At 41.1% G+C, this 26,480-nt stretch overlaps 2 protein-coding genes and 1 pseudogene across 8 annotated transcripts in view; 2 read left to right on the top strand and 1 right to left on the bottom strand.

The window, feature by feature from the left end:
• The window catches only part of INTS6 (integrator complex subunit 6), a 106,973-nt gene extending 89,755 nt beyond the window's left edge, over window positions 1-17,218 (bottom strand). For 2 of the 4 annotated variants that reach the window (XM_063697614.1, XM_004054532.5), the window contains exons 1-3: window positions 16,590-17,218; window positions 16,153-16,230; window positions 15,206-15,355 (exon numbers count right to left, since the gene is read on the bottom strand). In XM_063697614.1, the coding sequence (XP_063553684.1) occupies window positions 15,206-15,355; window positions 16,153-16,230; window positions 16,590-16,700 (339 nt within the window). In that variant the 5' untranslated portion in view covers window positions 16,701-17,218. Of the gene's footprint in view, window positions 1-15,205; window positions 15,356-16,152; window positions 16,283-16,589 lie in introns of those variants that run through there. The other 2 variants (XR_010130644.1, XM_055359897.2) reach the window with 2 other exon arrangements.
• The window catches only part of WDFY2 (WD repeat and FYVE domain containing 2), a 314,549-nt gene continuing 304,593 nt past the window's right edge, over window positions 16,525-26,480 (top strand). The window contains exons 1-2 of one of the 4 annotated variants that reach the window (XM_063697623.1): window positions 16,527-16,628; window positions 18,318-18,495. Coding sequence is in view for 1 of the 4 variants with exons in the window: in XM_063697620.1 (XP_063553690.1) it covers window positions 16,594-16,628 (35 nt within the window). In the remaining 3 variants the exon portion in view is untranslated. Of the gene's footprint in view, window positions 16,629-17,526; window positions 17,595-18,317; window positions 18,496-26,480 lie in introns of those variants that run through there. The other 3 variants (XM_063697621.1, XM_063697620.1, XM_063697622.1) reach the window with 3 other exon arrangements.
• Window positions 21,359-25,586, top strand: LOC129526246 (small ribosomal subunit protein eS4-like; annotated as a pseudogene).

A 26,480-nucleotide genomic window follows, 5' to 3' on the forward strand; every position in this document is an offset into this window, starting at 1 on the left:
TACTGTTAATTTTTTTAAAGGTGGAGGAGGTTCATTAAATTATGGGGATAAATACACAAACTGGGTAATAACATATTACAAACAAAACAGAATTACTTAAGTCAATAAAGGCCTAACAGGCTTACATTTAAATCAATATTCCAAGGCCAGAATTACAAATTTCACGTTTGTTTTAGATTTCAGTAAGATTATTATTTTTATTGTTAAAATCTCAAGTAGTGTAGTATAAATGAGTCTTTTGATGTAGAACTCTAAAATATTCATCTTAAGACATTAACCCTTGTAAAACCTTTGACCACATAAAAAAGATCTCTGAAGGATACGTTAGAAACTGATTAGCCATGGTTGCCTCCATAGAAAGGAAGTAAACAATTGGGTAACTTTTTATAATACTTCAACTTTTTTTTAACCATGTGCATTTATTATATGTTCAAAACAAATACTCTTCAAAATTAAAAATGTGTTTGGTATTCTAAAATAAAATCTGCTAGTATATAAAAATCTGGTAACAGAATACATTAAGGTCTACAGCTACAGAAAACATGTTAGAATTCCACAGTATAAGAAATATATTTTTAGTTTCAAGTAACTCCGTTACACGATTGTGTTCCGATACAATTCCTTTATTCAACCACATAATTCCTGATGTTGAAAATACAACAGCATTAAAAACAGATGGAATACTATGACTTAAGCAAAAGCGGGGGGAATTCCATATATCTGTTTTAATGCAACGACTAAGGAACTCCATCCTGGAATTTGATTTAATAACAGACTGAAGAGTAATAATGTAAGAAATCGTAAGTCACCATAAGAACTGCAGAATCACTAAAGTTTGACTTTGTAAAAAAAAAAAAAATAACATTAGGGAAATTCAATAATTGATAGGACTAAGTATAACTACAAAAGACGATAATATAAACTCAATATATCTGAAATATTAATAATTTGGCAGAATTTAAGTTTTATACTTGAACTGGAATCTGAAGTTTGAATGAAATTAACAAACTGGTCTGGGGAATGCCTAAAAAGTAGTGCCAGGCAAATAGTGTTTATGCTGTCATATAAGGAGTAATTAAGCTATCAGAAATATAACTTTACTTAATAAATAGTAATATTCTAAGAATCTAATACATACATTAGATGGACTGGGGCCAGGCACGGTGGCTCACACTTGTAATCCTAGCACTTTAGGAGGCCGAGGTGGGAGGACTGCCTGAGGCTAAGATTTCAGGATGAACTGGGTAATAATAACTTGGGAAAATTTTATTCTAGTGAAGCATGTAATAAAAAACATGTTAGAAATATGTTTTTTAAAAATAAACGTATAAATAAAAACCAGGATGTAAACATATTTTCAAAGATAGGTGAATGGAGTTATACAGCAATAATGGTCAAATTTAATTTGACCTAAAAGAAATCTGTCTAGTCTCTCAAGATTAATCACCTCCTTGAGTAGACTGCTACAAAATCTACAGATGCTACCTCTGTAAAAGTCTGGTTAAATCCCATCTTGAACTCAGCACTGAACTCAATTTTAAATACTATCACAAGCAGACCTTGAATGTAGGGCAAAGAAGCAGATAAAACCATTCTGGTTACTTCCTTCTACACATCACACTACAAATATGGTCTCAAAAAAAAAAAAAAAATCAATTCACACACACAACTGTCCTACAAAAGAAGATGGCATTCTATGACAGCCTTCTACATAAATATCTTAAAGCCTACAACTGAAAATGAAGAACTGCCTAATAAATGTTTCAGATCAGGAAAGTTAGCAATAAAGCATTAAATTTTAAAAAGGGAAAAAAAAATTCATGAAAAGCACTTGGAAAACTCTGACAGTATATTGTTTCCCATATGCTATGGCTGAAGGCCAATCTGAAAATAATTGGGTAAGGCATAATGTGAGGCTGGGCGTGATGGCTCACACCTGTAATCCAACACGTTGGGAGGCCGAGGCAGAAGGATCACTTGAGGTCAGGAGTTCCAGACCAGCCTGGCCAACATGTTGAAACACTGTCTCTACTAAAAATACAAAAATTAGTCAGGTGTGGTGGCACTTGCCTGTAATCCCAGCTACTGGGAAGGCTGAGGCACAAGAATTGTTTGAACCTGGGAGGCAGAGATTACAGTAAGCCAAGATCATGCCACTGCCCTCTAGCCTGGGCGATAGAACAAGACTGTGTCTCAAAAACAATAATAATTTAAAAAAAGACATAATGTGAGATTAGTTTTAAGGGGCCCTGGTTCGTAAAAAATGTGGATTTTTTGTTTTCAAGGAAAGAAATGGTACTAACCCAACATTGCTAAGATTTTTTAGGAGGAAACAAATTTCTCTAAATCCATTACACAGTACATGTACAGGAGTAAAAGTTTCTAAGAATCCTTTCTTGCTAGATTCTGATTGAAACATTTATTGATGCTTGTGCTAAACACCTTCCCAAGTGTTTATAGATTTAAAATTTTCAAAGTAGATAACATTTTCCGGAAACAAAAAAAATCTAACTACATAATACTTGTGCCTATCATTAAAAAAAAAAAGTTTTATAAGCCTTCCTAACTATACATACAAATCCACCAATAGTTTTACCTTAGAAATGCACTTCATGAAGAAGCAGATGTCACATATGGATGACTGCACAGATTGCTACATGTTTTAGAATGTTACTATAGCTCATTAAAATGGAAACTTTAAGAACATGGCAAGATAATCCCTTGTTACATTAAGATTTACATTCACTATAATCTCATTTGTGATTAGACACTGCCCATTCTGAATTAAAAATAAAATTTAAAATAAAGACCTTCTATTCTTTCTACTAACTATTTAGGCCTGATCTTGTGGATGCAATCTCTTGGTTTTCCTTTCTAACTTATTGGTTTAAGAAATGTGATTACACAAAATTCAAAATTATACATTCATTATTTCATTACCTGCCAAAGTATATAAATAAGCAAGATAGTTCACAACTCAGAAATTACCAGAGGACACCAAGACATCATTTTGCTAATTCCTGATAATCCAAAAGCACTGTACCTTGTCATTGTCTTCCAACATCACCCACTGTCACTTGCAGCCTGACCTTTCACACTGCATATTCAATTATCTTCAATTCCTTATTTAAAATAGATTGTTTTCAATTATTTCAGAATAATTCTGTTATTAGATGCTTCCAGTGTTGAAACCCCATAATAACCAAAAGACTGTTGTTGTTTCCTAGTACCTAACAAGGTTCACTCACTTTAAGACAAAGGGAAAGTTTTACTCTGACACACCAGCATCAACTCTGTCATTTCCTAGCTGCAAACTGCATCACCTAATAGTATACAATTACTTTTTCTCACATATTCAGAACTGTTATCATGTCCATAATAAAGTTTTATAGAAAATATAATCCTTCCAAGGACCTTCACTAGAAGTCCCACACCTCATTTGGGCAAAACTAATAGAAGGAAGATGTCAAAATGTCACAGATAAAACAGGCAATAAAAACAGGTTATATGAAAGCTAGAATAATTTTTGATAGGACTAATCACTAGACTGACATAAATTTGTCCTTTGGTTACAACTAATCCTAACTGTAAGATTTTTTAAGTTATAGTACTTTTCATGTACAATTCTCTCTCTCCATATACCAATAATCAATTTAAAATTATATATGTCCTTCAAAAAAAAATCTTCATATAAAAAAATTCTTCCTAGGCCTATCCTATTATGTCTTTTCCTACACAAATCTACACGACAAATAAAAGGAATTATATATTTTACACTTGACTTTTCTTCTGGAGGAGAGCGCCTCCCCTAAACCCCCATCCCAACCATCACCAACGTGAATTCTAAAATATACAAAGTCCTAGAAATAAACTCTAAATTTTCTCAAAGAAGTTTAAAACCTTTCTTGCTTTGAAAATTACTTTAGCTAGAAAAACTGGATAGCTACTTATGGCTTCTCATGATGGATGTACAGTAAGACACCACATAATGTTTTGGCCAGTGACAGACCACCATATACATGACAGTGGTCCTGTAGGATTATAATACAGCTGAAAAATTCCTATCACCTCCTGACATCTTAATGATCCTGACCCTGTGTGGGCCTAGAAAAATGAGTGTAAATCTTAGTTTTTAACAAAGGTTGGGTGCGGTGGCTAACGTCTGTAATCCCAGCACTTTGGGAGGCCGAGGCGGGCGGATCATGAGGTCAGGAGATCAGGAGGTCAGGAGATCATGATGGCTAAGACGGTGAAACCCCGTCTCTACTAAAAATACCAAAAAAAAACACCAAAATTAGCCGGGTGTGGTGGCAGTAGTCCCAGATACTCAGGAGGCTGAGGCGGGAGAATGGCGTGAACCCAGGAGGCAGAGCTTGCAGTAAGCAGAGATCGAGCCACTGCACTCCAGCCTGGGCGACACAGAGAGACTCTGTCTCAAAAAAAAAAAAAAAAAAAGTTTTTTTAAAAATAAAAATTTTAAAAATAGAAAAAAGCTTACAGAATAAGGATATAAATATTTTATACAGCTATGTTTGTATCTTAAATCTTACTAAAAAAAGTTAAGTTTTAAAACTTTAGAAGTTTATAAAGTTACAGTAAGCTAAGATTAATTTATTATTGGAGAGAGAAAATTTTTTAATAAATTTAGTGTAGCCTAAGTGTACAGTTTATAAAGTCTACAGCAGTGTACTGTCCCAGGCCTTCACTTCACTCACCACGAACTCGCTCACCCACCCAGAGCAACTGCCAGTCCTCAAGCTACATTCCTGGTAAGTGCCCTATCTAGGTATACCATTTTTTATCTTTCATACCATATTTCTGCTGTATTTGTCAATGTTTATATCTGTTTAGACACATGAATGCTTGTAAGTGTTAAAACTGCCTACAGCAATCAGTACAGTTACACGCAATACAGGTAGATGTATAGCCTAGGAGCAATGGGTCATATACCATATAGCCTAGGGGTATAGTCATCTATCCCATCTAGGTTTCTGTAGGTATACTCTATGATGTTCCCACAACAGATCTGCCTAATGGTGCAGTTCTCAGAACCTATCTCCATTGTTAAGCGATACATAACTGTATGATAGGTTATGGAACAACCTTAATTCTGTTTTTGTCAAAGGTTTCAGACGAAAAAGCTTTTATCCTGTTAAGTGTTTACCGTAATACTGAAGATGATGATCATCATCATAAATGAGCCCCTACCATGTGCCAGGCAGGCACTTTTGCTAGATGATTAACAAATATTACTTCCAATCCTCACAAAATTTAAGCATTGGTATAATCACAATTCTATGGATGAGAAACTTGATGCTCAGAGAGATTAAGGGACTTTTCAATACAATATAAGCTAGTGAGTGACAGAACTGCTATATTATAACAGGCACAGCCAGTTCTAACATAGCAGTTCTTTCCATACCACCATGCTGCTTGTTCTGAAAAAAGCAAGATTTAAAAAACCTCTAGTACCCCATTTTTCAATTTTTAAAATTCAAATAAGAGAAAATACATAAAAATGATTAATAGGTTGTGTTACAATAATAAATTATGTTGTACATTCCTTAATCTTTATCACAGTTCTGCAAGATAGGTCTTTTCATTCTATTTGTCTAATGGGGAAAGTGAGGCTGAGAGGTTATATGACTTGTCAGGTCACGAGTGGAATGGAAATTCATAAGTGGATCTGGTCTTATCTTTCTGAATCTTAAGATATAATGCTTAGAAATTTTCAAAACTACCTTAAGTTAAATGAAAACATGGTAGTTAACTCATCAACTCTCCAGGCAAAAAGTTATAAATGTAACCCTAACACTGGTTGGCATACTACATTGGAAAAATCGACTAATGAACAAGGTTAATAGCTCTATATTAACTAGCTACACATCAGAAACTTAAACTATGAAGCACAAAACCAAAAAGTGCCATTAAATACTTATGTATGTTATTAGAATCTAGGCCTTAAAGTAATTACAGTATAAAATCCTGTCAACTATCCCATACGTCCCCAGGCCTCCCCACCTCCGGCCTTTTTTTTTTTTTGAGACAGAGTCCCACTCTGTCACCCAGGCTGGAGTGCAGTCGCACAATCTTGGCTCACAGCAACCTCCACCTCCTAGGTTCAAGTGACTCTCCTGCCTCAGCCACCTGAGTAGCTGGGATTGCAGGCGTGCACCACCATGCCTGGCTAATATTTGTGTTTTTGGCAGAGATGGGGTTTCACCAGGTTGGCCAGGCTGGTCTTGAACTCCTGGCCTCTAGTGATCCTCCCTCCTCAACCTCCCAAAGTGCTGGGATTACAGGTGTGAGCCACAGGGACAGCCTCTCCTATGTTTTTGACCATGATTTTTTTTTTTTTTTTTTTTTGAGATGGAGTTTCGTTCTTGTCGCCCAGGCTGGAGTGCAATGGCGCAATCTCAGCTCACTGCAACCTTCGCCTCCCGGGTTCAAGCGATTTTCCTGCCTCAGCTTCCTGAGGGTGCCTGTAGCTGGGATTACAGGCGCCCGCCACCATGCCCAGCTAATTTTTGTATTTTTAGTTTCACCATGTTGGCCAGGCTGGTCTCGAACATCTGACCTCAGGTGATCCACCCACCTCAGCCTCCCAAAGTGCTGGGATTACTAGGCATGAACCACCGCATCTGGCCATTGATCATGATCTTCACTCTGCATTGCCCCCTAACCTGCAAGGGTTCTGGGTTCTCAGTAAACTTCTATTCTTCAGATGCTACTACCTCTAAGAAGTCTTTCCTGGTTTATCCCCTAGATCGGGGTCCCCAACCCCTGGACCCCATCAGGAATGGGCAGCACAGCAGAAGGTGAGCAGTGGGCAAGTGAGCATTACCGTTGGGGCTCCGTCTCCTGTTAGATCAGCAGCAGCATTAGATTCTCATAGGAGCACGAACCCTGTTGTGAACTGTGCATGCAAGGGGTCTATGTTATGTGCTCCTATGAGACTCTAACGCCTGATGACCTGAGGTGGAAAAGTTTCATCTGAAACCATCCCAACCACCTCTACCAATCCATGGAAAAACTGTCTTCCACAAAACCAGCCTGGTGCCAAAAAGGCTGGGGACCGCTGCCCTAAATTCATTTACTTTCTGCCAAACAAAGGGAGGAAGGAATCCAACTAAAGCTAATTTTGTAACAAACAGTACTTAGATAGAATGTTACGAGAAAGACTAAATGTAACAGAGACAAAATGAAAAGCTTAGCTTTCAAACAAGAACTGAAAGAAATCATACTGCATTACAGAACTATAGACAAAACTGAAGAAAGCAACTCAGATCCACTGCTTATACATTTAAATAAAATGTTATTAAATAATATACAAATCCTTAATAAAATCTGCATAACTGTTCTATCATCAATTACAGTTTTTAAAAATATTTCATAAATGTGAAGAAATTAAGCCTCTGAACCTTTCTAGGCCTTTTCTTCACCTACAAAATGAGGAAAATTGAGTAAACTTCTAAAATCACTTCCATTCTAAAGCCCTATGAAAATAATAATAAAACACAGAAAGTTTAATGAAAACTTCTGTCAGTAAATGCAAATGTTCAATTTTTTTAAGAGTGTATATTTTAAAATTCACTAAGCTTCACACTTCAGATTTGTTTATTTAAGTTACACCTCAATAAAAATGTTAGAGATCAGAAAATACAAACCAAAACAAAACTTTTAAAAAATTTAGTATTTTGTTTAAAGTCTGGCAACCATGGTAAACTTTTATAGACTAATAGTAAGACTAAACAAAAATAAAGTTTATATAAGGAAATTACTTTTTTAAGCTGAGTACAATGGCAAGAACCTGCAGTCCCAGCTACTCCGATGGCTGTGGTGGAAAGACTGCTTGAGCAGGAGTTCAAGACCAGCCTGGGTAACACAGAGAGACTTTGTATCTAAACATTTTTAAAATTAAAAAGCCCCAAAAAACAAGAAAAGTCCACCAAGACTAATTTAATTGTAGAGTATAAATCTGAGTCAAGGTTATTATGGCCAAAAATCATTTTATATATTTGAGAAACATTTCAAACTATAAAATATTATATAATCTCTTTGGAGAAATCTATGACATGAACATGACTAAACAATCCTTTTAACTAATTTTGACCACAAATGACCTTAATTCAAAATACACAAATAAGTCCAATGATGTCAAATATTAGATTTGTTCCTGATCTTTTAATTTCCAGCTGTATATAATTTAATACATAATTATCGATATTCTCCTGTATCGAAAGAAAGTAAAATGCTCTTTAAAGTAGAATATATTATTTGGTTTTTTGAGACAGCCTATTGCCCAAGTTGGAGTGCAGTGGCACCATCTCAGCTCACTGCAACCTCCACCTCCGGGGTTCAAGCAATCCTCCAACCAGGACTCAGGAGTCCTGAGTAGCTAGGACTACAGGCACATGCCACCACCCCCCAGCCATTTTTTTTTTTTTTTTTTTTTTTTAAAGTAGAGATGGGGTTTCACCACATTGTCTAGGCTGGTCTCAAACTCCTGACCTCAAGTAATCCACCTGCTTTAGCCTCCCAAAGTGTTGAGATTACAGGTGTGAGCCATGGCACCCGGCCTATTTTTGACTTTTGTATTTAAGATTTGTTTTGAACAATTTCTAATTAAGAATGCAATAATGGTCAGGAGCGGTGGCTCACGCCTGTAAATCCCAGCACTTTGGGAGGCCGAGGTGGGCGGATCACCTGAGGTCAGGAGTTTCAGACCAGCCTGGCCAACATGGCGAAACCTCGTCTCTACCAAAAATACAAAAATTAGCCGGGGGTGGTGGCGGGAGCCTGTAATCCCAGCTACTCAGGAGGCTGAAGCAGGAGAATGGCTTGAACCCGGGAGGCAGAGGTTGCAGTGAGCCAAGATCATGCCATTGCACTCCAGCCTGGGCAACAAGAGTGAAACTCTATCCCCCCCAAAAAAAGAATGCAATAACATCCTTAGGATAGTGTTTTTCATTTTTCATTTTTTTTTTTTCAGATCATGACTGGAGAATTTTTTCTTTTAGAAAACAGTTTTAGAGTATAAAATTCTGAAGAAATATTTTGCAAATGTTTTAAAAGAAAATAAAATCTGGGTTTGGGGATATTCCTTCTCATATAAATTATGCCACCATTAAATTAATGCTCTATAGGAAATAAATCATATCCATTTTGTACTACTTTGAGCTCAGTTAAATCTTATTAAACTATCCCTTGATTTACCCAACATATGTGCTCCTAAAAGGTTCCCTGCAAATCAAACTTGTGTAAATCTCATCTAAAACGCACTAGGGGGAGCTCCCTATTTGAAAGAATCCTAAAGCATGTGCTTTTTTCACATAAGTATTCTTGCAAAAGAATGACTTTCTGACTTACCTGCTAAATTATTTAAATTGTTTTAACACTTCTTTAAAAACATCATCCTATGCTTATTAAATGCCACTGAGACAACTTTGGCCAAGTTATATTACTTTTCTTTCACACCTGCTTTTCTGGGATACAATACAAAGCCCAAGGAAAAACATATACTTTGTGATACTAATAGATGTTTAAAGCATGTAATAATCAGCTTTAAAGATTTTTATAATTTTAATTTCAAATTTAAAGCTGAAAAAATAGAAAACTAGAGGTAAACATACTAATCTTTTGGAGGAAAAGGATGCTTTTGTCTAGTGAGCACATCCTAAGTACATTTTAAATATATCATCCCATTTAAACCTCTCATCAATTCTATATTAAAGGTACAATGGCTTCATTATTGCCAACTTGGAATAAGAAGTAGCAGAGGCTCAAAACAGTAATGTGAATGCTCAATGTTACATAATAATTCAATGGCGAGGCCAAGATTGGGATTCCAATTCTCACATTTCTAGCCACTGCTCTTCTTTTACACAATAAAGATGGGGAAAAAACATTTAAGCAAGTTTGACAGGAGAGTGCCCTCTCCACCAATAAAAATTATTGAGGCTCAAAAGTTCAGGGATTTGCAGAGACCATTCAAAGGGGAAAGGGCAAGTCTCTTCAACATGGTGGTGGAGAAACTGGATATCCACATGCAAAACAGTGAAGTTGGACTCTTATCTTATACCATATACAAAAATTAATTCAAAATAGATTAAAGACCTAAACAGAAGATCTAAAGCTATAAAACTCTTAAAAGAAAACACAGGAGAAAAGCTTCAGTGACATTGGATTTAGCAATGATTTTGTGGATGACACCAAAGGCACAGGCAATAAAAGTAAAAATATGTAAATTGGACCATATAAAAATTAAAAATTTTGTGCATTGAAGAAACAACAGTGTAAAAGCAAACTACATAATGAGAGAAAATATTTGCAAATCATTTATCTGATAAGGGATTAATATCCAGAAAATATAAAGAAATACTAAAGCTCAACAACAAAAAACAATTTTAAAACGGGCAAAGGACTTGAATGAACATTTCTCCAAAGACAGTGTACAAATGGCCAACAAGCGTATGTTGATGCTTAACATAAATAATTATTAGGGAAATGTAAATAAAAACCACAATGAGATACGACCTCACACCCAATAGGATGGCTAATGTCAAAGTAAAACAGAAAATTGTGTTAGTGAAGATATAAAGAAAGTGTAACCCTTGTGCACTGTTGGTAGGAATGTAAAATGGTACAACTGTTACGAAAAACAGTATGGTACTTCCTCAAAAAATTTAAAATGGAATTACAATATGATCCAGTCATTTCATTTCAGGGTATATATCCAAAAGAACTGGAAGCAGGATCTCAAAAAGTTACTTACACAACCATGTTCATTGCAGCATTATTCACAACAGCCAAGAAGTGGAAGCAACCCAAGTGACTATCAATGGATATGTGGATAAGCAAAATGTGGTACATACAATAGAGTATTATTCAGCCTTAAAAAGGATGAAAAAATCCTGACATGCTAAAACATAAATGAATGTTGAGAACATTATGCTAAGTGAAATGAGCCCATCTAAAAAGGCAAATACTGTATGATTTCACTTAACTGTGATATCCAGAGTAGACAAATTCATAAAAACAGAAAGTAGAATAGAGGTTTCCAGGGACTGGGAGTTACTTGACATAAGAGTTTCAATTTTGCAAGATAAAAAAGTTCTGGATATTGGTTGCACAGCAATATGAATATACTTAACAACACTACTGAACTGCACACTTAAAGATGGTTAAGATGGTAAATTTTGTTAGGTGTTTCTTACCACAATTTAAAAAAAATTTTTAATTAAAGGAATTAAAAAATTTACAAAATACTATTCATCATTGTGTTTCCAGTTTATATTCAACACAGCAGTATTTCAGGTACAGTAATTAACTTACTCTCATTTGAAAAGATGTCTATAGCTTAATAAATATCAAACTCTTATTCATACATTTGTCGATAATCTAAGAGAAACCAAGCACCCAAATGGAAATGGAGTTCTCACTACTTCACCTGCCAGCCTTCAAAAAGAAGCCTGTATTTCACACCACCTATTAAATGGGTACTATTTAGGTAAAGGGAAAAAAAAGTAGTATTAGAACTATAACTGTATTATCTCCTAAGTTTACAAAATAGACCTTTATGCTCAAAAACAAAATTGGTTAAAATTCTTTTCCCTGAGAATCATTAAATTTGATATTGTACGAAAGCCACCATTTTTCAATGAGGTAAACATTCACCATAGAAAATCCTCAAAAAATTAAGCACATATTTTATCTCCTTTTAAGATATCTGTCAAGGATTGTCTTCACCAAGGGCACATAGTAGGAAAGGTGCCATTCTAACTCCTGGAACAATTTAATCAGTACTAATATACTTCAGGTAGCAGGGGTGTGGAATCAGGTCAGTAACAAAAATGGACTTGCAGGCCAGAGTAAAGATATATTGGCTAATCTTAACTAACATAATTTACTGAAAAAAAAGAAAAAAGACAATGTTGAAAATATCGGGCCGGGTGCTGTGGCTCACGCCTGTAATCCTAGCACTTTGGGAGGCCAAGGTGGGCAGATCACCTGAGTTCAGGAGTTCGAGACCAGCCTGACCAACATAGAGAAACCCAGGCTCTACTAAAAATACAAAATTAACCAGGCATGGTGGCTCAAGCCTGTAATCCCAGCTGCTCAGGAGGCTGAAGCATGAGAATGGCTTGAACCCAGGAGGAGGCGGCTGCGGTGAGCCGAGATCGCGCCACTGCACTCCAGTCTCGGCAACAAGAGAGAAACTCTGTCTCAAAAAAAAAATATATATATATATATAGATGGAAAACAGGATGAGAATAAGTTAATAAGAAAATTAACTCATCTACATATAAAACTTTAATCAGACCTCTCACATTTTATACATTTCCTAATTTTAGATATTAAGGCTGCTTCAGACTTTCAGCAGGTCTCAAAGGATCAGCATTATTTGAAACTCTGTTGAACACATGTGAAAAACTTGTGTATCAAATTTATCTGCAATGATATGCAACTTAATAAAGTACTGCTATAAAGGAAAAGATTGACTGAAGGCTATACATTGCTCCATTACTGTAGAAATATCAGTAAATGGTACTGATTATCAAAATTAAATATTTATAACAATGTCTGTAGGCATGGAATTTTTTAGTGGGATATCCAAAGTGCTTGAGGAAAACATTCACTAAGAACCATTCTTTTTTCTCAGCTACTTTAACCTTACTAATGCCCTGCAAATTCTGATAGCATCCTAGCTAATAATTCAAAGATGTTTTATTTGTAGGTATGTTAACTAAGTTAACAAATGCAATATAGATTTAATAGTCTTGTAATTAGTTATGAAAAATCATATATGTGCATATATGTGGGAGAATGGTGGATATCTACATAAATATACAAATATATATATTAACCCAGACATTTAAGAAAGTAATTCAGAACATTAAAGTTTTTAGATGTTCTATAAAATATATACGTTCTATCTTCCACCTAACCTTTTCTCATTTCCTTCAACTACTAACGTTACATACAAGTATTTAGTACTGTGAACGCCACAGATCCTAGTATAGAGCAGGAAAGGGGAAATACTTATGTAAAGACATTGAAGTTACAAAATAAAAGTATTCCACAGCAAACAGGCAGATACAAAGTACTTTTACAAAGAAGAAAACACATGAACAATATCCAGTATTAAATATTTGAGACATCCAAAATTCCTAATCATTTATCCTTGTTGTGAATAGAAATCATGAAATGTTTAAATCAGATAGTTTTATGATGAAAAAAATCTTCTGGAAGAATGTTTTCTTCCAATTCAATACTCTTTACTCATATTATCATTTTCATTTGAAAACAGTGGCTTATTTTAATGCTAGTGTCATTTTTAATGTGCCAATTCAAGACATAAGCATTAATATTATGCTTTGCAATCTTTGCTGATTCATCAAAATAAGTGAGAAGCATCATCCCTCCCTGTTATTGAATTAATAAATCCTGACATGCAAAAACATCCCAATCTCCAGGTTCTTCTCTTGGTCAAAGTGGTAACAGCACAGGACCACCTTTCCCGCAAACTTTTGGTAAGCCTTATAGACAAGAACTAAAGTGTTCTCTGGGGGCAGATATCAACTGGGAAAAGGAAAATACAGGTTTAAATTACAAATGTCCTCAGCCTCTCCATGACAAGCAGTTTTTCGAAGGAAGCAATCTTTAAGAAGTATTTTTAATAGGTAATAGGAGGTGAATATGTCCAAATGCCTTGACCACTTATGAAATGTGATGCAGAAAAAGAGGAAACTAATAGTTCTGCCATACACTAACAACATGACAACCAAATAAAGGTAACCAAATAATGGCAAGTTTTAAATATCTCTTTGAACTCAAAGAGGTAAGGATGAAAACCTTAAGCAGTAAGACTGTGTTGCACTACATATCACAAAGGAATATAAAAGAGAAGGAAATCCACTACTATTTTACAGAAACAAACCAAAAAGTTCATTGCAAATCTACCTAAATTATTAAAAGTTGCAAAATAAAAGCAGCAGAGATGGGAAAAACATAAAAGTATTAATGTGGTAAGAAAGTACATATTTACCTAATTAAAGGATGGAAGTTCAATTTGGTAAGCTCACTCTGAATTTCAGTGTACATTTTAAATGTTATAGAACTAAATTCAGCTATTTCCAAAGACACTTAAGCACTGAAGTTATCCCTAAGAAGCTTAAAATTTCCTAAAACAGAAACAAGTCCATTTCCTTCAATAGGAAGCAAATAAAAGTTGTAGTCACAGAAAGAATTTCCCTGAAATGTACGAAACTCACAAAACTAGGGACTGTGGGACTTGGGAAAAGAATACAACATATACCCAATATATAATTATAGGAATAGTGCTTTTCACTACAACATAAGAACTGAGCTCCTTGGAAATAATATTCCTTTGTTACATGTAACATTATACATTGTTCAGTATCTTTTATTTCCAGGGCAATAATATCATAAAATGTTACAATGGATCACCTTGCATTATTCCTTAGTGAATTATTGTTGATTTAAAGCTCCTCTCATCCTCAAATACATGAAAGTAAGTGCAATAAAAGGACTTGTGGGGGTTAAGAAACGAAGGGTTCTTTCATATTTTCCAGCAGTCTTTTTTTCCAAGGGTTTGGAGTTTAAATCAAAACTCTGGGCCTGAAATTTAATTCAGAGTTCTTCCTGCAATAGTTGTTAACTGTGTATGCTTCAAAAGAAAACTTAATGTTCTCAGCCAGTGACGGTACTCCACTGAAAAACTTCTTACCTTTCAGAATAGTTATACAACATGGTCACATTAAACCCTGATGCAACAAACAGATTAATTTCCTCTAACATCTTTACTAATATAGAAACGAAGAACACGAACTAGTGTCTCTAAGCCACTACAATAGTTGCACATACAACATGAGTGTGGTGTGGTAGGATGCTTTTCCTTTTAGGTCTTTACTGAACTTTCAAGGGATTAAAACCAATGTATGTCAACTTTATAGCAAAAGATTCAGATTCTAATCCTGAATACCAATGCATTTTAGAGGGGGAAAAATGAGGGATGTAAAATATATATAGTAGGGTAAGAGTTTTGCCTTTGAACAATGTGCATATTCTATTTTAATTTGGAATGTTTTATACTTGCATTTCATGTTATGTAGTTTTTGGACTGGACTGTGTTTTTCCACAAAATGAAAAATCAACTATTTTGCCACCTTATTATTCAACCTACCTGCCCATAGTTGTCTATGCCAGTTACTAATCTATTTAAATTTAATAAATCAAAAGCTGTCCTTAGGGATTGGCCAAGAGTCGTAAGTCCTTCAGCCTGAAGGTTTTTCAATTCATTCATAAACGTTGCATGGTTTTCTTTCCATCCAGCCTGAAAAGAAAAACGTAAGATTTTTTTTTTTCATTTTTTAAAGCCATGTACACAGAGCCGTTATAATCTGACGTTCAGCAAGTAGCAGCTTGACTTTTGGTTGGTTTGGCTTGGTTAACGTGTTAATACTGTACCGCTGCTGAGGAAACTCTCTTCCAAAGGTGGCCCAGGAATAACCCAGCTTCCTCTCTAGGTTTTGGTAGTTAACTGCCTTAATACTTTATAACTTCACTGACAAATTTACTACCTAATCTAATACCCAAAATTTGGGTATGTGAAGGTACTAGTGGAAGCAGATGGGAGCCGGACTTAGGAAGTTAACCTGCAGCTGTCCCACCGGCCCTCTTAGGACGAATCTGACAAGACCAATCCTGGCAGCCCCGCATCTGGCTTCCGGGCCGGCCGGGCCGATTCCCCTTTAATGCAAACCGGGGCTGTGCGCGGCCGGGCCCGGCTGTCACTCCGGCTAACTTGAATAAATATCCCCCACAGTTCATTGCTGCCGCTCACGCCGCGGAGGGGAAATGTCGGCCATGTTGATAGCAGCGCCGCCGCCGCCGCCGCCGCCGCCGGGCCGGGCCGGGAGGGGACGGCGGTGGCCCCGCGACTCCGCGCCGCGCTAGGACGCTGCCGAGCGGGGGAGGGGGTGGGAGCCCGCAGGGAAGAGACCTCAGCGGCTGGGAGCGCAGCGGGTGGGGGAGGGGAGCATAATGAAGGGTGAATGGGGGGGCGGGGAGGGCGAGCGAGGAAGGAACAGGGAAGGGAAGGGAGGAAAGGGGGAGGGCGAGGGCTGTTACCTTGATAGCATACGGCGGCTCTTCGAAAGTGACCAGCATATACCTGTCTCCTCTGCTGGCAGGGTCCCGGGCACGGAGCTGCGGGACGGGAGGAGGAACAGGGCGGGCGACAGGGAAGCACAGAGGCGAGGTTACGAGGCGGAGAAGGGGCGCCCAGCGGCCCCGCCACCCCCACAGTACCGCACACGCAGCGGCCACCCCTCCACGCCGTCCCCCACACACAGATCGCTCCCCACACACCGCCCGGGGCCGGAGCCCGGGCCCCGGCCAAGCCCGGCTCGCAGCGCCCGCCCGCCCGCGCGGTGGGGGAGGGGGTCCCCGAGCCCGGCAGCTCCCGCAGTCAGGTCCCCGACACCCCCGCCCCGGCCGCCCTCCCCCACCCTGCCGCCCGCGGGCCGCCGGGCCGGGGTCGCCGCCCGGGCTCGGTCAGTCGGTACCTTCATGAAGGTCTCTACCGCGCCTTTGGCCGTGTCCAGGTAGGTGGTGCCCAGATGGCTGCGCTGGTTCATAGAGGCAGACGTGTCTATCAGGAACAGTAAGATGGGCATAGTGCTGGCCGGGGACACCGGGGCCCGAGGTGGTGGAGAAAGAGGAGATGGTAGAGGTGGAGGCGCCGGTGGCGGCGACCGCCGCTACGCGGGGCGGGGGAGCACGGTCCCCGGGAGGAAAACACTGTCTGGGTCTTTCCTCCGGCTGCGGGGAGTTTCTCCCCCGATAGTTGAGAGGAAACTCCCCAGACCCAGTGCTCCCCGTCGTACCCCCGCCTCCGCCTCCTCCTGCCTGCCTGCCCGCTGGGGCGGGCGCCCAGCCGTCTGTCTGTCGGTTCGTCCCCCCCGCCTCGGGGGTCCCGTCCCCGCTCCCGGCCCCTGTGTGTGTCCCGGCGGGAGACGGGCCTGGCTCCCCACCCCACCCCCGGTACAGGGAGTGGGGACCTGGGAGCTGGCGAAGAGGGGAGTGGGCTGAGGGGAGATTGGCCCTGGGGCTGTTGGGAGAAGTTTCAGGGACTCCCTCCGCACCCCGGCGGTGTCACCACTTTCTCAGCCCCTCTCGCTACTGAAGCGCTTTTCTCTCTCACACTCCGGTTTTAACTCGGGCAGGGGCTGCGGAGGCTCCGCCCCTGACACGTCCCCGAGCCACGTGATACACCGCCTCGCCGTTCTACTGGTCAGGCCCTATCCTCTTATTAGCATATTTAAACAGCTCAGGGGCGGGGGAAGCTTGTAGGCCGGCTCCGGGGACAGTTACTGAGCACGCGCAGAGGCGGGGCGTCGGGTGCGCGCGAGCGGGCGGGCGGGCCGACCCGGAGGCGGGCTTCGGGAAGGGGCGGGGCCGGACTGCGGAAGGACCGCGAGGTGGGGGCGGGGGCCGCGTCCGCGCGCGCGGGGCGGCCGCGGCTGTGAGCCTGCGCGTCAGGGCCGCCGGCCTCTCCTTGGCTGTTGGAGGTGATAGGGGTCGAGGGGTGGGAGAAAGGGGCTGGCGTCAGCTGCCCCTGTGAGGTGGCCGTAGCGTGGACGAGTAAGAAGGGTTGAGTAAAGTGGACAAACACCTGGTTAGGAGAAGAGGGCAGGCCCGCAGCCGCCCTCCGGAGGAGGACTCGGGGCCTCGCGGGCGCCGGAGGAGGTTCCTGGGCCTCGGAGGGCCGCCCCGGCGCGGGCGGGCGCGAGCGGGCGCGGGCGGGGGTGGGGAAGTGAGAGGTTGTTTATGACCGGGGACTAATCTCCTCCGCGAGTCACAGCGCTCCCTCTGGGGAGTGCGGTTGAGGGGCTGTCCTCGCACGGAGCCTCTCTCGGCCTCGGGGGAGCCACGAGAGGTGGGAGTTGGACCCGCAGCGGGCCAGGAGCCCTGTCATTGGAGGACCCGCCAAAAAGGAAGCAAACCCTCTTTTTCTTTATCCAACCCCAAATAGGGCCTAGGGGAAGACTCGCATGTCGATAAATGGTTTGTTGCCCGTTTTATTCTCTGGGAAATACAACTGATCCTACCAAAGAAATAACCTGTCTCTTGCCGTGTTTACTTAGAGCCATAGAATACCTGTTTCAGAGCTGAAGGGGACCTGAGCCCATGATAATCCATTACCTCGTGTGAAAGCGGAAAAACTGACTTCAGCTTGCCCAGATGGCGCAGAGAATGGGTTTCCCGTAACCCCGCCTGTGTCTTTCCTTCAGCCTCGTCCCAAATGCCGTGGGAGGGAAGGCACTCTGTCAAGCTGCTGTCACCTTACCTGAAGTAAGGAGTCCATGCCTGCATGTCCGAGGAAAACAGTTTTCTCAAACACATTAGTTGAAAAACTGGAGACGCTGCCTAAAATACAAGCTGAGTTAGAGACAGCCCTTGTAAGACTAGGTAGGTATTTACAGGGCCTCTCCCACTAGCTTTGTTTTTCCAGAGTTTGTTCTTTATCCGGAAATTCTTAATTTGCCTACTGATCATTTAAAGAAAGGGTTCTATTAACATTGACAGAGAAGAGACACTTTGTGGCACTTTTTAAAAATCTGAGTCTCGTGACTTGGTATAACTTCTGAAACTTGCTGTTAATTTATAGCAGAGCTATTTGAGTAATATGCTCTTCCATGAGTATGAACAATAAAAGAAATGTGATTTTTAAAGAGATTTGGACTACAAAATAAGAGCATGGAATATAGGCTTTACAGCCAGTACTTGCTGAGGATGTACTGTGTATTAGGTGTGGTGCATATAAAAAATAAATAAAATGTGATCGCTGTCTTCAAAGAGCTTATGTTTTCTAGGAAAATGCTACATATTACTAGCTACTCCAAGGCAGAAAGTTGTTAGACACCAAATCAGAAAAAATAAAAATGTATTACCTTGGGGTGATGCAGGAACATTTTCCAAGGTTTCAGCTTTGCCTTAGTGTTTCTTAAACAGATCATAGATCTGAAGATAAGAATCAGAGTTCTATGGCAAAATACGAGTTATTTTACCAGTTATAAAGATGAAATTTGTCTTTCAACTTGATCATTTGCATAATTTTATACAATTGCTCTTTAGTTCTTTATGTTTGTGCTTTTCAAACTGGTCTGTGGACCCCAGCCTACTGAAAACATTCTCTAGGATCATAAGAATTTATTTTAGGAGTCTGTACATTATTCAGTTTTAAGAAACACTGTCTTAAAGGACTGGTAGGATTTGGATGTGGGTAAAGGAAGGGGAAGCTGCTAGTGAAAAGATCTTCCCGACATTGAAAATGTGAAGAAAGAAAGTTAGGACAGCATTGCTGAGGGCTTCCTGAGGAACAGTGAAGTTCAGCTAGGTTGGAGCAACAGGTGCATGTAGAATAGTACAAGATCTAGAAACACAGGTGAGATCTAGACAGTAGAGGGCCTTTATTCCAATCTATGGAGGGTTTTTTCCCCTATAAATTGGAGATTTATTTTTCAATTGCGTTGCTAAGTACAAAGCAATGTTTGAAAGCAAACTAGACTACTGAAGGTTAACATGCATTCACAATGACCTTACCTATTATTACAGTTATTTGAAATCATTTTTCAATGGAGCCATTGTCACAGGATCCTTGGAGTGTCACTTTTCCAGCTGGAAAAATGGCACCTCTGCCCGAGTTTTGGTCGGGCTCATTCTGCCCACCAGGCCCAGCAGGTTGCACTCTGCTCATACTACGGCCTGGATCCCACGCCTGCCAAGTGCAAGCCAGGTGCGGAGCAGCGAGGGGTGTGTGAGCGAGCAAGCGTGGGGTCCGGCCACTGTATACAGCCTGGCATGCCAGCTGCAGGAGGACAGGCAGCTCTAGGGGCTGGCCCCCTGCAAGGCTGTGGCTGGTCCAGGTGTACTGCAAGCAGCTTCCACAGCTGGCACCAGGGAATGCAGTGGCACCTGGAAGCTTGGAGATGCCAGGAGCTGCAGAGCCCCAAAGAGGTTGTCACAGGGAGCTCCTAGGTCTGGGCTCCCTAAAGGACCACAGCTCTTCTCTCCTCTCTTTTCCCCTCTCTTTCCTTTCTTTTTCTCTTCTTCTCTCTTCTCTCCTTGTGTTGCCCACAACATGGCAAGCAAGGGGCATATTTCAGCCCTGTTTGTGTTACAGCTCTTTCAGCCATGCCATTTGGCAGGTCCCGAGTTATTGTCCCACATCCAGGAAGAATGAGGTATGTGGACAAGTGGAGGGTGAGCAAGGCAAAGAGGTGCTTTGTTGAGCGACGGAACAGCTCAGAGGAGACCTGAGGGCAATGAGTAGCTTCTTTCTGCAGGCAGGTGATCCCAATAAGTGTCCAGCTCTCAGCAGAGAGGAGACCCACAATGGGTAGTTCCTCTCAGCAGGCAGGTGGTCCTGTCATCTGCTCAGCTCTCCACAGAGAGGAGACCCACAGTGTCCATAGACCCACAGTGGGTAGCTCCTGTCTGCTAGCAGGTCATCTCATTGTCTGCCCAAGTCTGGTTCACTCCAGGGTTTTTATGGGCTTCTGAGGGGAAGAAGTGTGTGCTGATTGGTCCATGGCGCAGCCATGGGCAGGCCTGGAGAAAGCACCATAAGTTCTCACTCCGTTGCATGGAACTGGCAGCCTGACCCCTGGCGTTACCGGGGACCCACCCCTTTCCGCCCAGGAGCCTGTCTGGCTCCTGCTGCCATTAACCTGCCATCCACAGTGCCCATGGCACCCAGGTTGTTCATGCTGAGTGATACCTACAGGCCTTCACTGAGCTGTCCTTATTCCCCCCTCGGCCTGCCTCCCTCGTGTGCTCATCAGCACCCAAAGTCCAGAGGGGACCGAGGCAGCAGGGGGCTTGCGTGTCAATGCTGCCCCAAGCACGTGCACACCTGGCCGGGTCGTGTCAGCACCCAGGCTTGGTCACAACTTTGCTCTGAAATCAGAGCGGGTGCTGGGAGCGGGGAGAGGCCAGGTAGTGGGAGCAGGCACTTCCAAGCCTGCAGGAGCAGGGGGCTTCCTGGTCCCCTGAGAGTGGGTCTCCTCTCTGTAGAGAGCTGAGAAGATGACGGGATGACTTGCCTGCTGAGAGGAACTACCCATTGTGGGTTTCCTCTCTGCTGAGAGCTGGACACTTATTGGGATGACTTGCCTGCAGAAAGAAGCTACCCATTGCCCTCAGGTCTCCTCTGAGCTGTTCTGTCGCTCAACAAAGCACCTCTTTGCCTTGCTCACCCTCCACTTGTCCGGAGGTGAATGGGTCCACAACCATGACTGGGTGGCTGCAGCTGCACCCAGGAGGGCAGGACTCCCACTCTTCCAACTTGGAAGGGGGCAGGGCTTCTGCCTGTTCCCAGCTCTTGCTGGCTCCATGGAGCACCGCGGCTGTAGCCGTGCCTCCCCGATTGTAGCCAGCGTCAGGGCAGCAGCCACTTCAGACGGGCCGCTGCCATCATCACCATCATGGCTCTTTCTTCCCTGACTCGATGGTGTTAGCAGGTTGTCATACTAGGGTCATAAGTGAAAGTATGTAGTAGAGATAGGGTTAGATGCAAAGGTAAGGAAAGCCAAGTCCAGTCAGCCAGCCATAATCAGAACCTATGCTTATGATGATGACTTCTGAGATCAGAGATTACATGTCCAGTTCAGAAGTCCAGACATAGTGGAAGGTGAGGCGCTGAGGCAGAACAGGAAAGAAATGAGGACATACATAGGTGGCAGTCAGAAACTGGGAAGCATTGACAAGCAGTCCCTAGACAAAGTTGTGAAATAAGCCAAGTTTATTATTATTGACTCTGGTTGACAGTTTAGCTATTGGTGGATGATAGCCTAAAGCAGTGGTTATTAGCCAAGAAATGCACATCAGCATCTCCCATAAGGCTTAAAAAAGTAATGTGCCAAGTGCCCATCCCCAGAGGACAGGAATTCAGTAGATTTGAGATAGGCCTTGGTCATTTCATTTTTTTTTTAAAGTTCTTCAGGTGAATCTTATACATAATTCTGATTAGGAACCACATGCTTAATGTATAAGAATAATGTATGTACCTGGCATCTAGTAGTACTCAGTAATAACTTAAAAAATTCACAAAACCTTAGAGTTAACTGCATTTTTAAGTAGAACTCCTAAAATAAATCTGCACACTAGAGGGAAAAAAAAAACAACCCTGGGTGATCACCAATATATTTAACAATGGATTTGTATCATATGCATATTTATGAATTCAACTATGTTTGGCAAAAAAGAAAAAGAGAAAACCAAATACTGCTGGAGATTCCCGCTCTTCCCTTAGTGAGCTTAGGTCCTGGAGTGAGTAAAAGATGAAAAACATGAATCTCTTCTTCACTCAACTTCTATCTGTGATTCTAGAAAGATTCTGGTTATATTCAGCCTTATTTTTCTAAAATATGGCCCCCAAATGCAAGACAAGTATTTCACCAGACTCACCTGAAGAAAGAGTGAGCTCTTGCAGTGCTAGAGAGAAAACTAGTTAGAGTAGTCTGTGCTGAGCCTTGTAATGTTACAGTCTAAAGAATTAGGGAAGATTTTTCTGGGAGGGCAATGGTCAGAATAGGTATATTGGAGAAAACTTCATCTTTGCTGCTGCTTTTAAAGGAATGTTTTCTTAATGCTCTTGCTCCAATTTAAAAGGGCATAAATAAATTATATGAAAACCTTTGAAAGAATGGTGACCCTGGCTTAAATAATAACCTAAATTGTTGAAATGGAGCTATTCTAACAGAATTAAAACTGATGAATTAGATTCATTTGTAAGAGCCAACCAGAGCCCTTTTAAATTATTTTAAACCAATTAAGCAGGGTAACACAGTTTAAAAATGATTATGTGCCAATGACTTGGTTTATGATATCTAGATGTGCCATCTGAGCAGGATAATCAGATACACTCAGTGTTCCTCATATGTAACCTAACAAAGTTTCTTTTGGCTGTCTTACCATTTCCTCAGCGTTCTGCTATACTACTCTCTTTGAGATCACATTAGTCAATGATATGGAGAGGTTGAGAACATCAAATAACATAAAAGTTATAAGCATAAAAAAATTAGATGCAAAACTGTCCAGCCAATGTAATCAGTTAATACATATCTAAGGAAATTTAATTTTGGTCATACTAATGTTACATCAGCCCTCAAAAGAAAATGCTGGTAGAGATGACTATTAAGAAGAAATTAGATCTTTCCAATGAATGGTGTTTCACAGTAATAGTTGAAGTCTCAGACAATTCAAGATCAGCCCTGAAAATGGGTACATCCAGATTGACAATTAGAATCAAAGTGGAACAGCAGAAGAACATGAACATTGCAGTCATTCTTTCAACTAATATTAATTCCACACCTAATATGTGACAGCCACTGTGTTAGGTCCTCAGAGAATTTATAATCTAGTGGAAAGACAAGACAGATAAACAGATAATAAGAATACAATATTATGATGTCAGCAGACCCCAGGCATAAAATAAGATGACTTATAGGGTTCGTTTGACAATTTGAGGTAACATACCATATTTTATCAATTTTAAGACCATGAGTTGTAACAAACACCATTATTTTTGGACCATGGAGGGGGCTGGAGGGAAATGCTGCTACTTAAACTATGACACATAGAATTTTTCCACATTGTATTGAATTCTGCTAAGAGCATTAGTGATGCAACATTTTTTAAAATAGTATTCCACTATTATCTTTGGGGTTTTTTTTGCAAGCTGTTGGGGTCCATTTTATGAGTTTCAATGCTGGTGCTTTTTTATTCCAACTCAGAGGTATCAATGAAGGGTTTTCAGATCACAACCAGGATTTAAATCCTTTCTTTAAATGATTAGTTGACTGAAATGTCAAGGGTTTGCAGTTGTCTAATCATGCCACCAGGAATAACCAGGAAGTTTGCACATGTTCAGGCTAAGACAACTACATCACAACTACCTTCTGGTGACAGCATTGTAAGACACCATGATTGTAAGATGCCATTCCAGTTTTAGAAATATTGGAAAGATGTACATCTTAGATTTGGCAAAATATCATTTATTGCTGGCAGCTATTAAAATATGTGTTATTAGGAGAATGTACAAAGAGCTCTGTAAGCATTGAGGATAGAGCACCTAACTCTCACAAAGGAAGTGATATTTGGGCAGACAGAAGTCATGAGGATGCATGAGTGGGTAAGAAAGGGCAGTTTAGGGCTGCAACTACATGTGTGGGAGAGTGGTAGGACCGTGTCAAGAAGGGTTTCATGTGCTCAACTAAAAAATTTTTGAATCTTATTATTTGGGTGATAGACAAAGTTTTGGGGTCAGGGAGTGACCGTGATGATATAATTTGGCTATATCAAATCTCATGTTGAAATCTGATCCCCAATATTGATGGTGGGGTCTGGTGGGAGGTGATTGGATTATGGGGACAAGTCCCTCATGAATGGCTTGGTGCCATTGTCTGAGGATTGAGTGAATTCTCACTCTTTGTTTCTGCAAGGTCTGTTCTTAAAAAGAGCCTGGGACCTTTCTCCCATTTCCCTCTTGCTTCCTCTCTCGTCATGTGACATACCACTCTCTTTCCCCTTCCACCATCGTTGGAAGCTTCCAAAAGCAGAGGCTCGCTCTTTCCTTGCCTAACGCAGCCATGGCTTGTGGTCCCAGGAAGCATCTGAAGCGAGTAGCAGCTCCAAAGCACTGGATGCTGGATCAATTGACCAGTATGTTTGCTCCTTGTCCATCCACCAGTCCCCACAAGTTGAGAGTGTCTTCCCCTCATCATTTTCCTAAGGAACAGACTTAAGTATGCCGTGAAAGGAGATGAAGTAAAGAAGATTTGCATGCAGCGGTTTATTAAAATTGATGGCAAGGTCTAAACTGATATAACCTACCCTGCTGGATTCATGGAGGTCATCAGCATTGACAAGACAGAAGAGAATTTCTGTCTGATCTATGACACCAAGAGTCTCTTTGCTGTACATCATATTACACCTGAGGAGGCCAAGTACAAGTTGCGCAAAGTGAGAAAAATCTTTCTGGGCACAAAAGGAATCCCTCATCTGGTGACTCATGATGGTCGCACCGTCTGCTACCCTGATCCCCTTATCAAGGTGAATGATACCTTTCAGATTGATTTGGAGACTGGCAAGATTACTGATTTCATCAAATTCGACACTGGTCACCTGTGTATGGTGACTGGAGGTGCTAACCTGGGAAGAATTGGTGTGATCACCAACAGAGAGAGGCACCCTGGATCTTTTGACATTGTTCACATGGAAGATGCCAATGGCAACAGCTTTGCCACTCAACTTTCCAACATTTTTGTTATTGGCAAGGGCAACAAACTATGGATTTCTCTTCCCTGAGGAAAGGGTATCTGCCTCACCATTGCTGAAGAGAGAGACAAAAGACTGCCAAACAGAGCAGTGGGTGAAATGGTCCCAGGGTGACATGTTAGATCTTTGTATGTAATTGAAAATAATGTGGCAAGATTAATAGCAAAAAAAAAAAAAAAAAAAAATCAGAGTCTCACGCCAGGCATGCATCTTGTACAGCCTGCAGAACCATGCGCCAAATAAACCTCTTTTCTTTCTTTTTTTTTGAGACAGAGTCTTGCCCTGTTGCCCAGGCTGAAGTGCAATGGTGCTATCTTGGCTCACTGCAACCTCCACCTCCCAGGTTCAAGTGATTCTCCTGCCTCAGCCTCCCAAGTAGCTGGGATTACAGGCACCTGCCACCATGCCCAGCTAATTTTGTATTTTTAGTACAGACGGGGTTTCACTATGTTGGCCGGGCTGGTCTCAAACTCATTACCTCAGGTGATCTGCCCGCCTCAGCCTTCCAAAGTGGTGGGATTACAGGCGTGAGCCACAGCACCCAGCTTAAACCTCTTTTCTTTATAAATTACCCGGCCTTGGGTATTCTTTTATAGCAATGCAAAACAGACTAAGACACCCAATAATCAGATTCTTATTTTAGAAAGATAAATTCAGTAGTGATTTGGAGAATAGATTAGAATGAGAGGACAGTGGGCAAGGAGACGAGTTAGACAATTTCTTTTTTTTTTTTTTTTTTAGATGGAATCTCATTCTGTAGCCTAGGCTGGAGTGCAGTGGCACAATCTGGTCACTACAACCTCTGCCTCCCAGGTTCAAGCAATCCTTGTGTCTCAGCCTTCCAAGTAGCTGGGATTACAGGCATGCACCACCACACTCAGCTAATTTTTGTGTTTTTAGTAGAGATAGGGTTTTGCCATGTTGCCCAGGCTGGTCTCAAACTCCTTGACTCAAGTGACCCACCCTCAGCCTTCCAAAGTGCTGGGAGCCACCGCGTGAGCCACAGTGCCCAGTTGACAATTTCTGCATTAATCCACAGAACACATAAAAGCACTGTGGAAGTGGCAACAGGGAAGGTGAGAAGAGGATTATCAAAGACATTGTGATGATAGAAT

Source organism: Gorilla gorilla, chromosome 14 (genome assembly GCF_029281585.2).
Source record: "Gorilla gorilla gorilla isolate KB3781 chromosome 14, NHGRI_mGorGor1-v2.1_pri, whole genome shotgun sequence".
NCBI classification, from domain to species: Eukaryota; Metazoa; Chordata; class Mammalia; order Primates; family Hominidae; genus Gorilla; species Gorilla gorilla.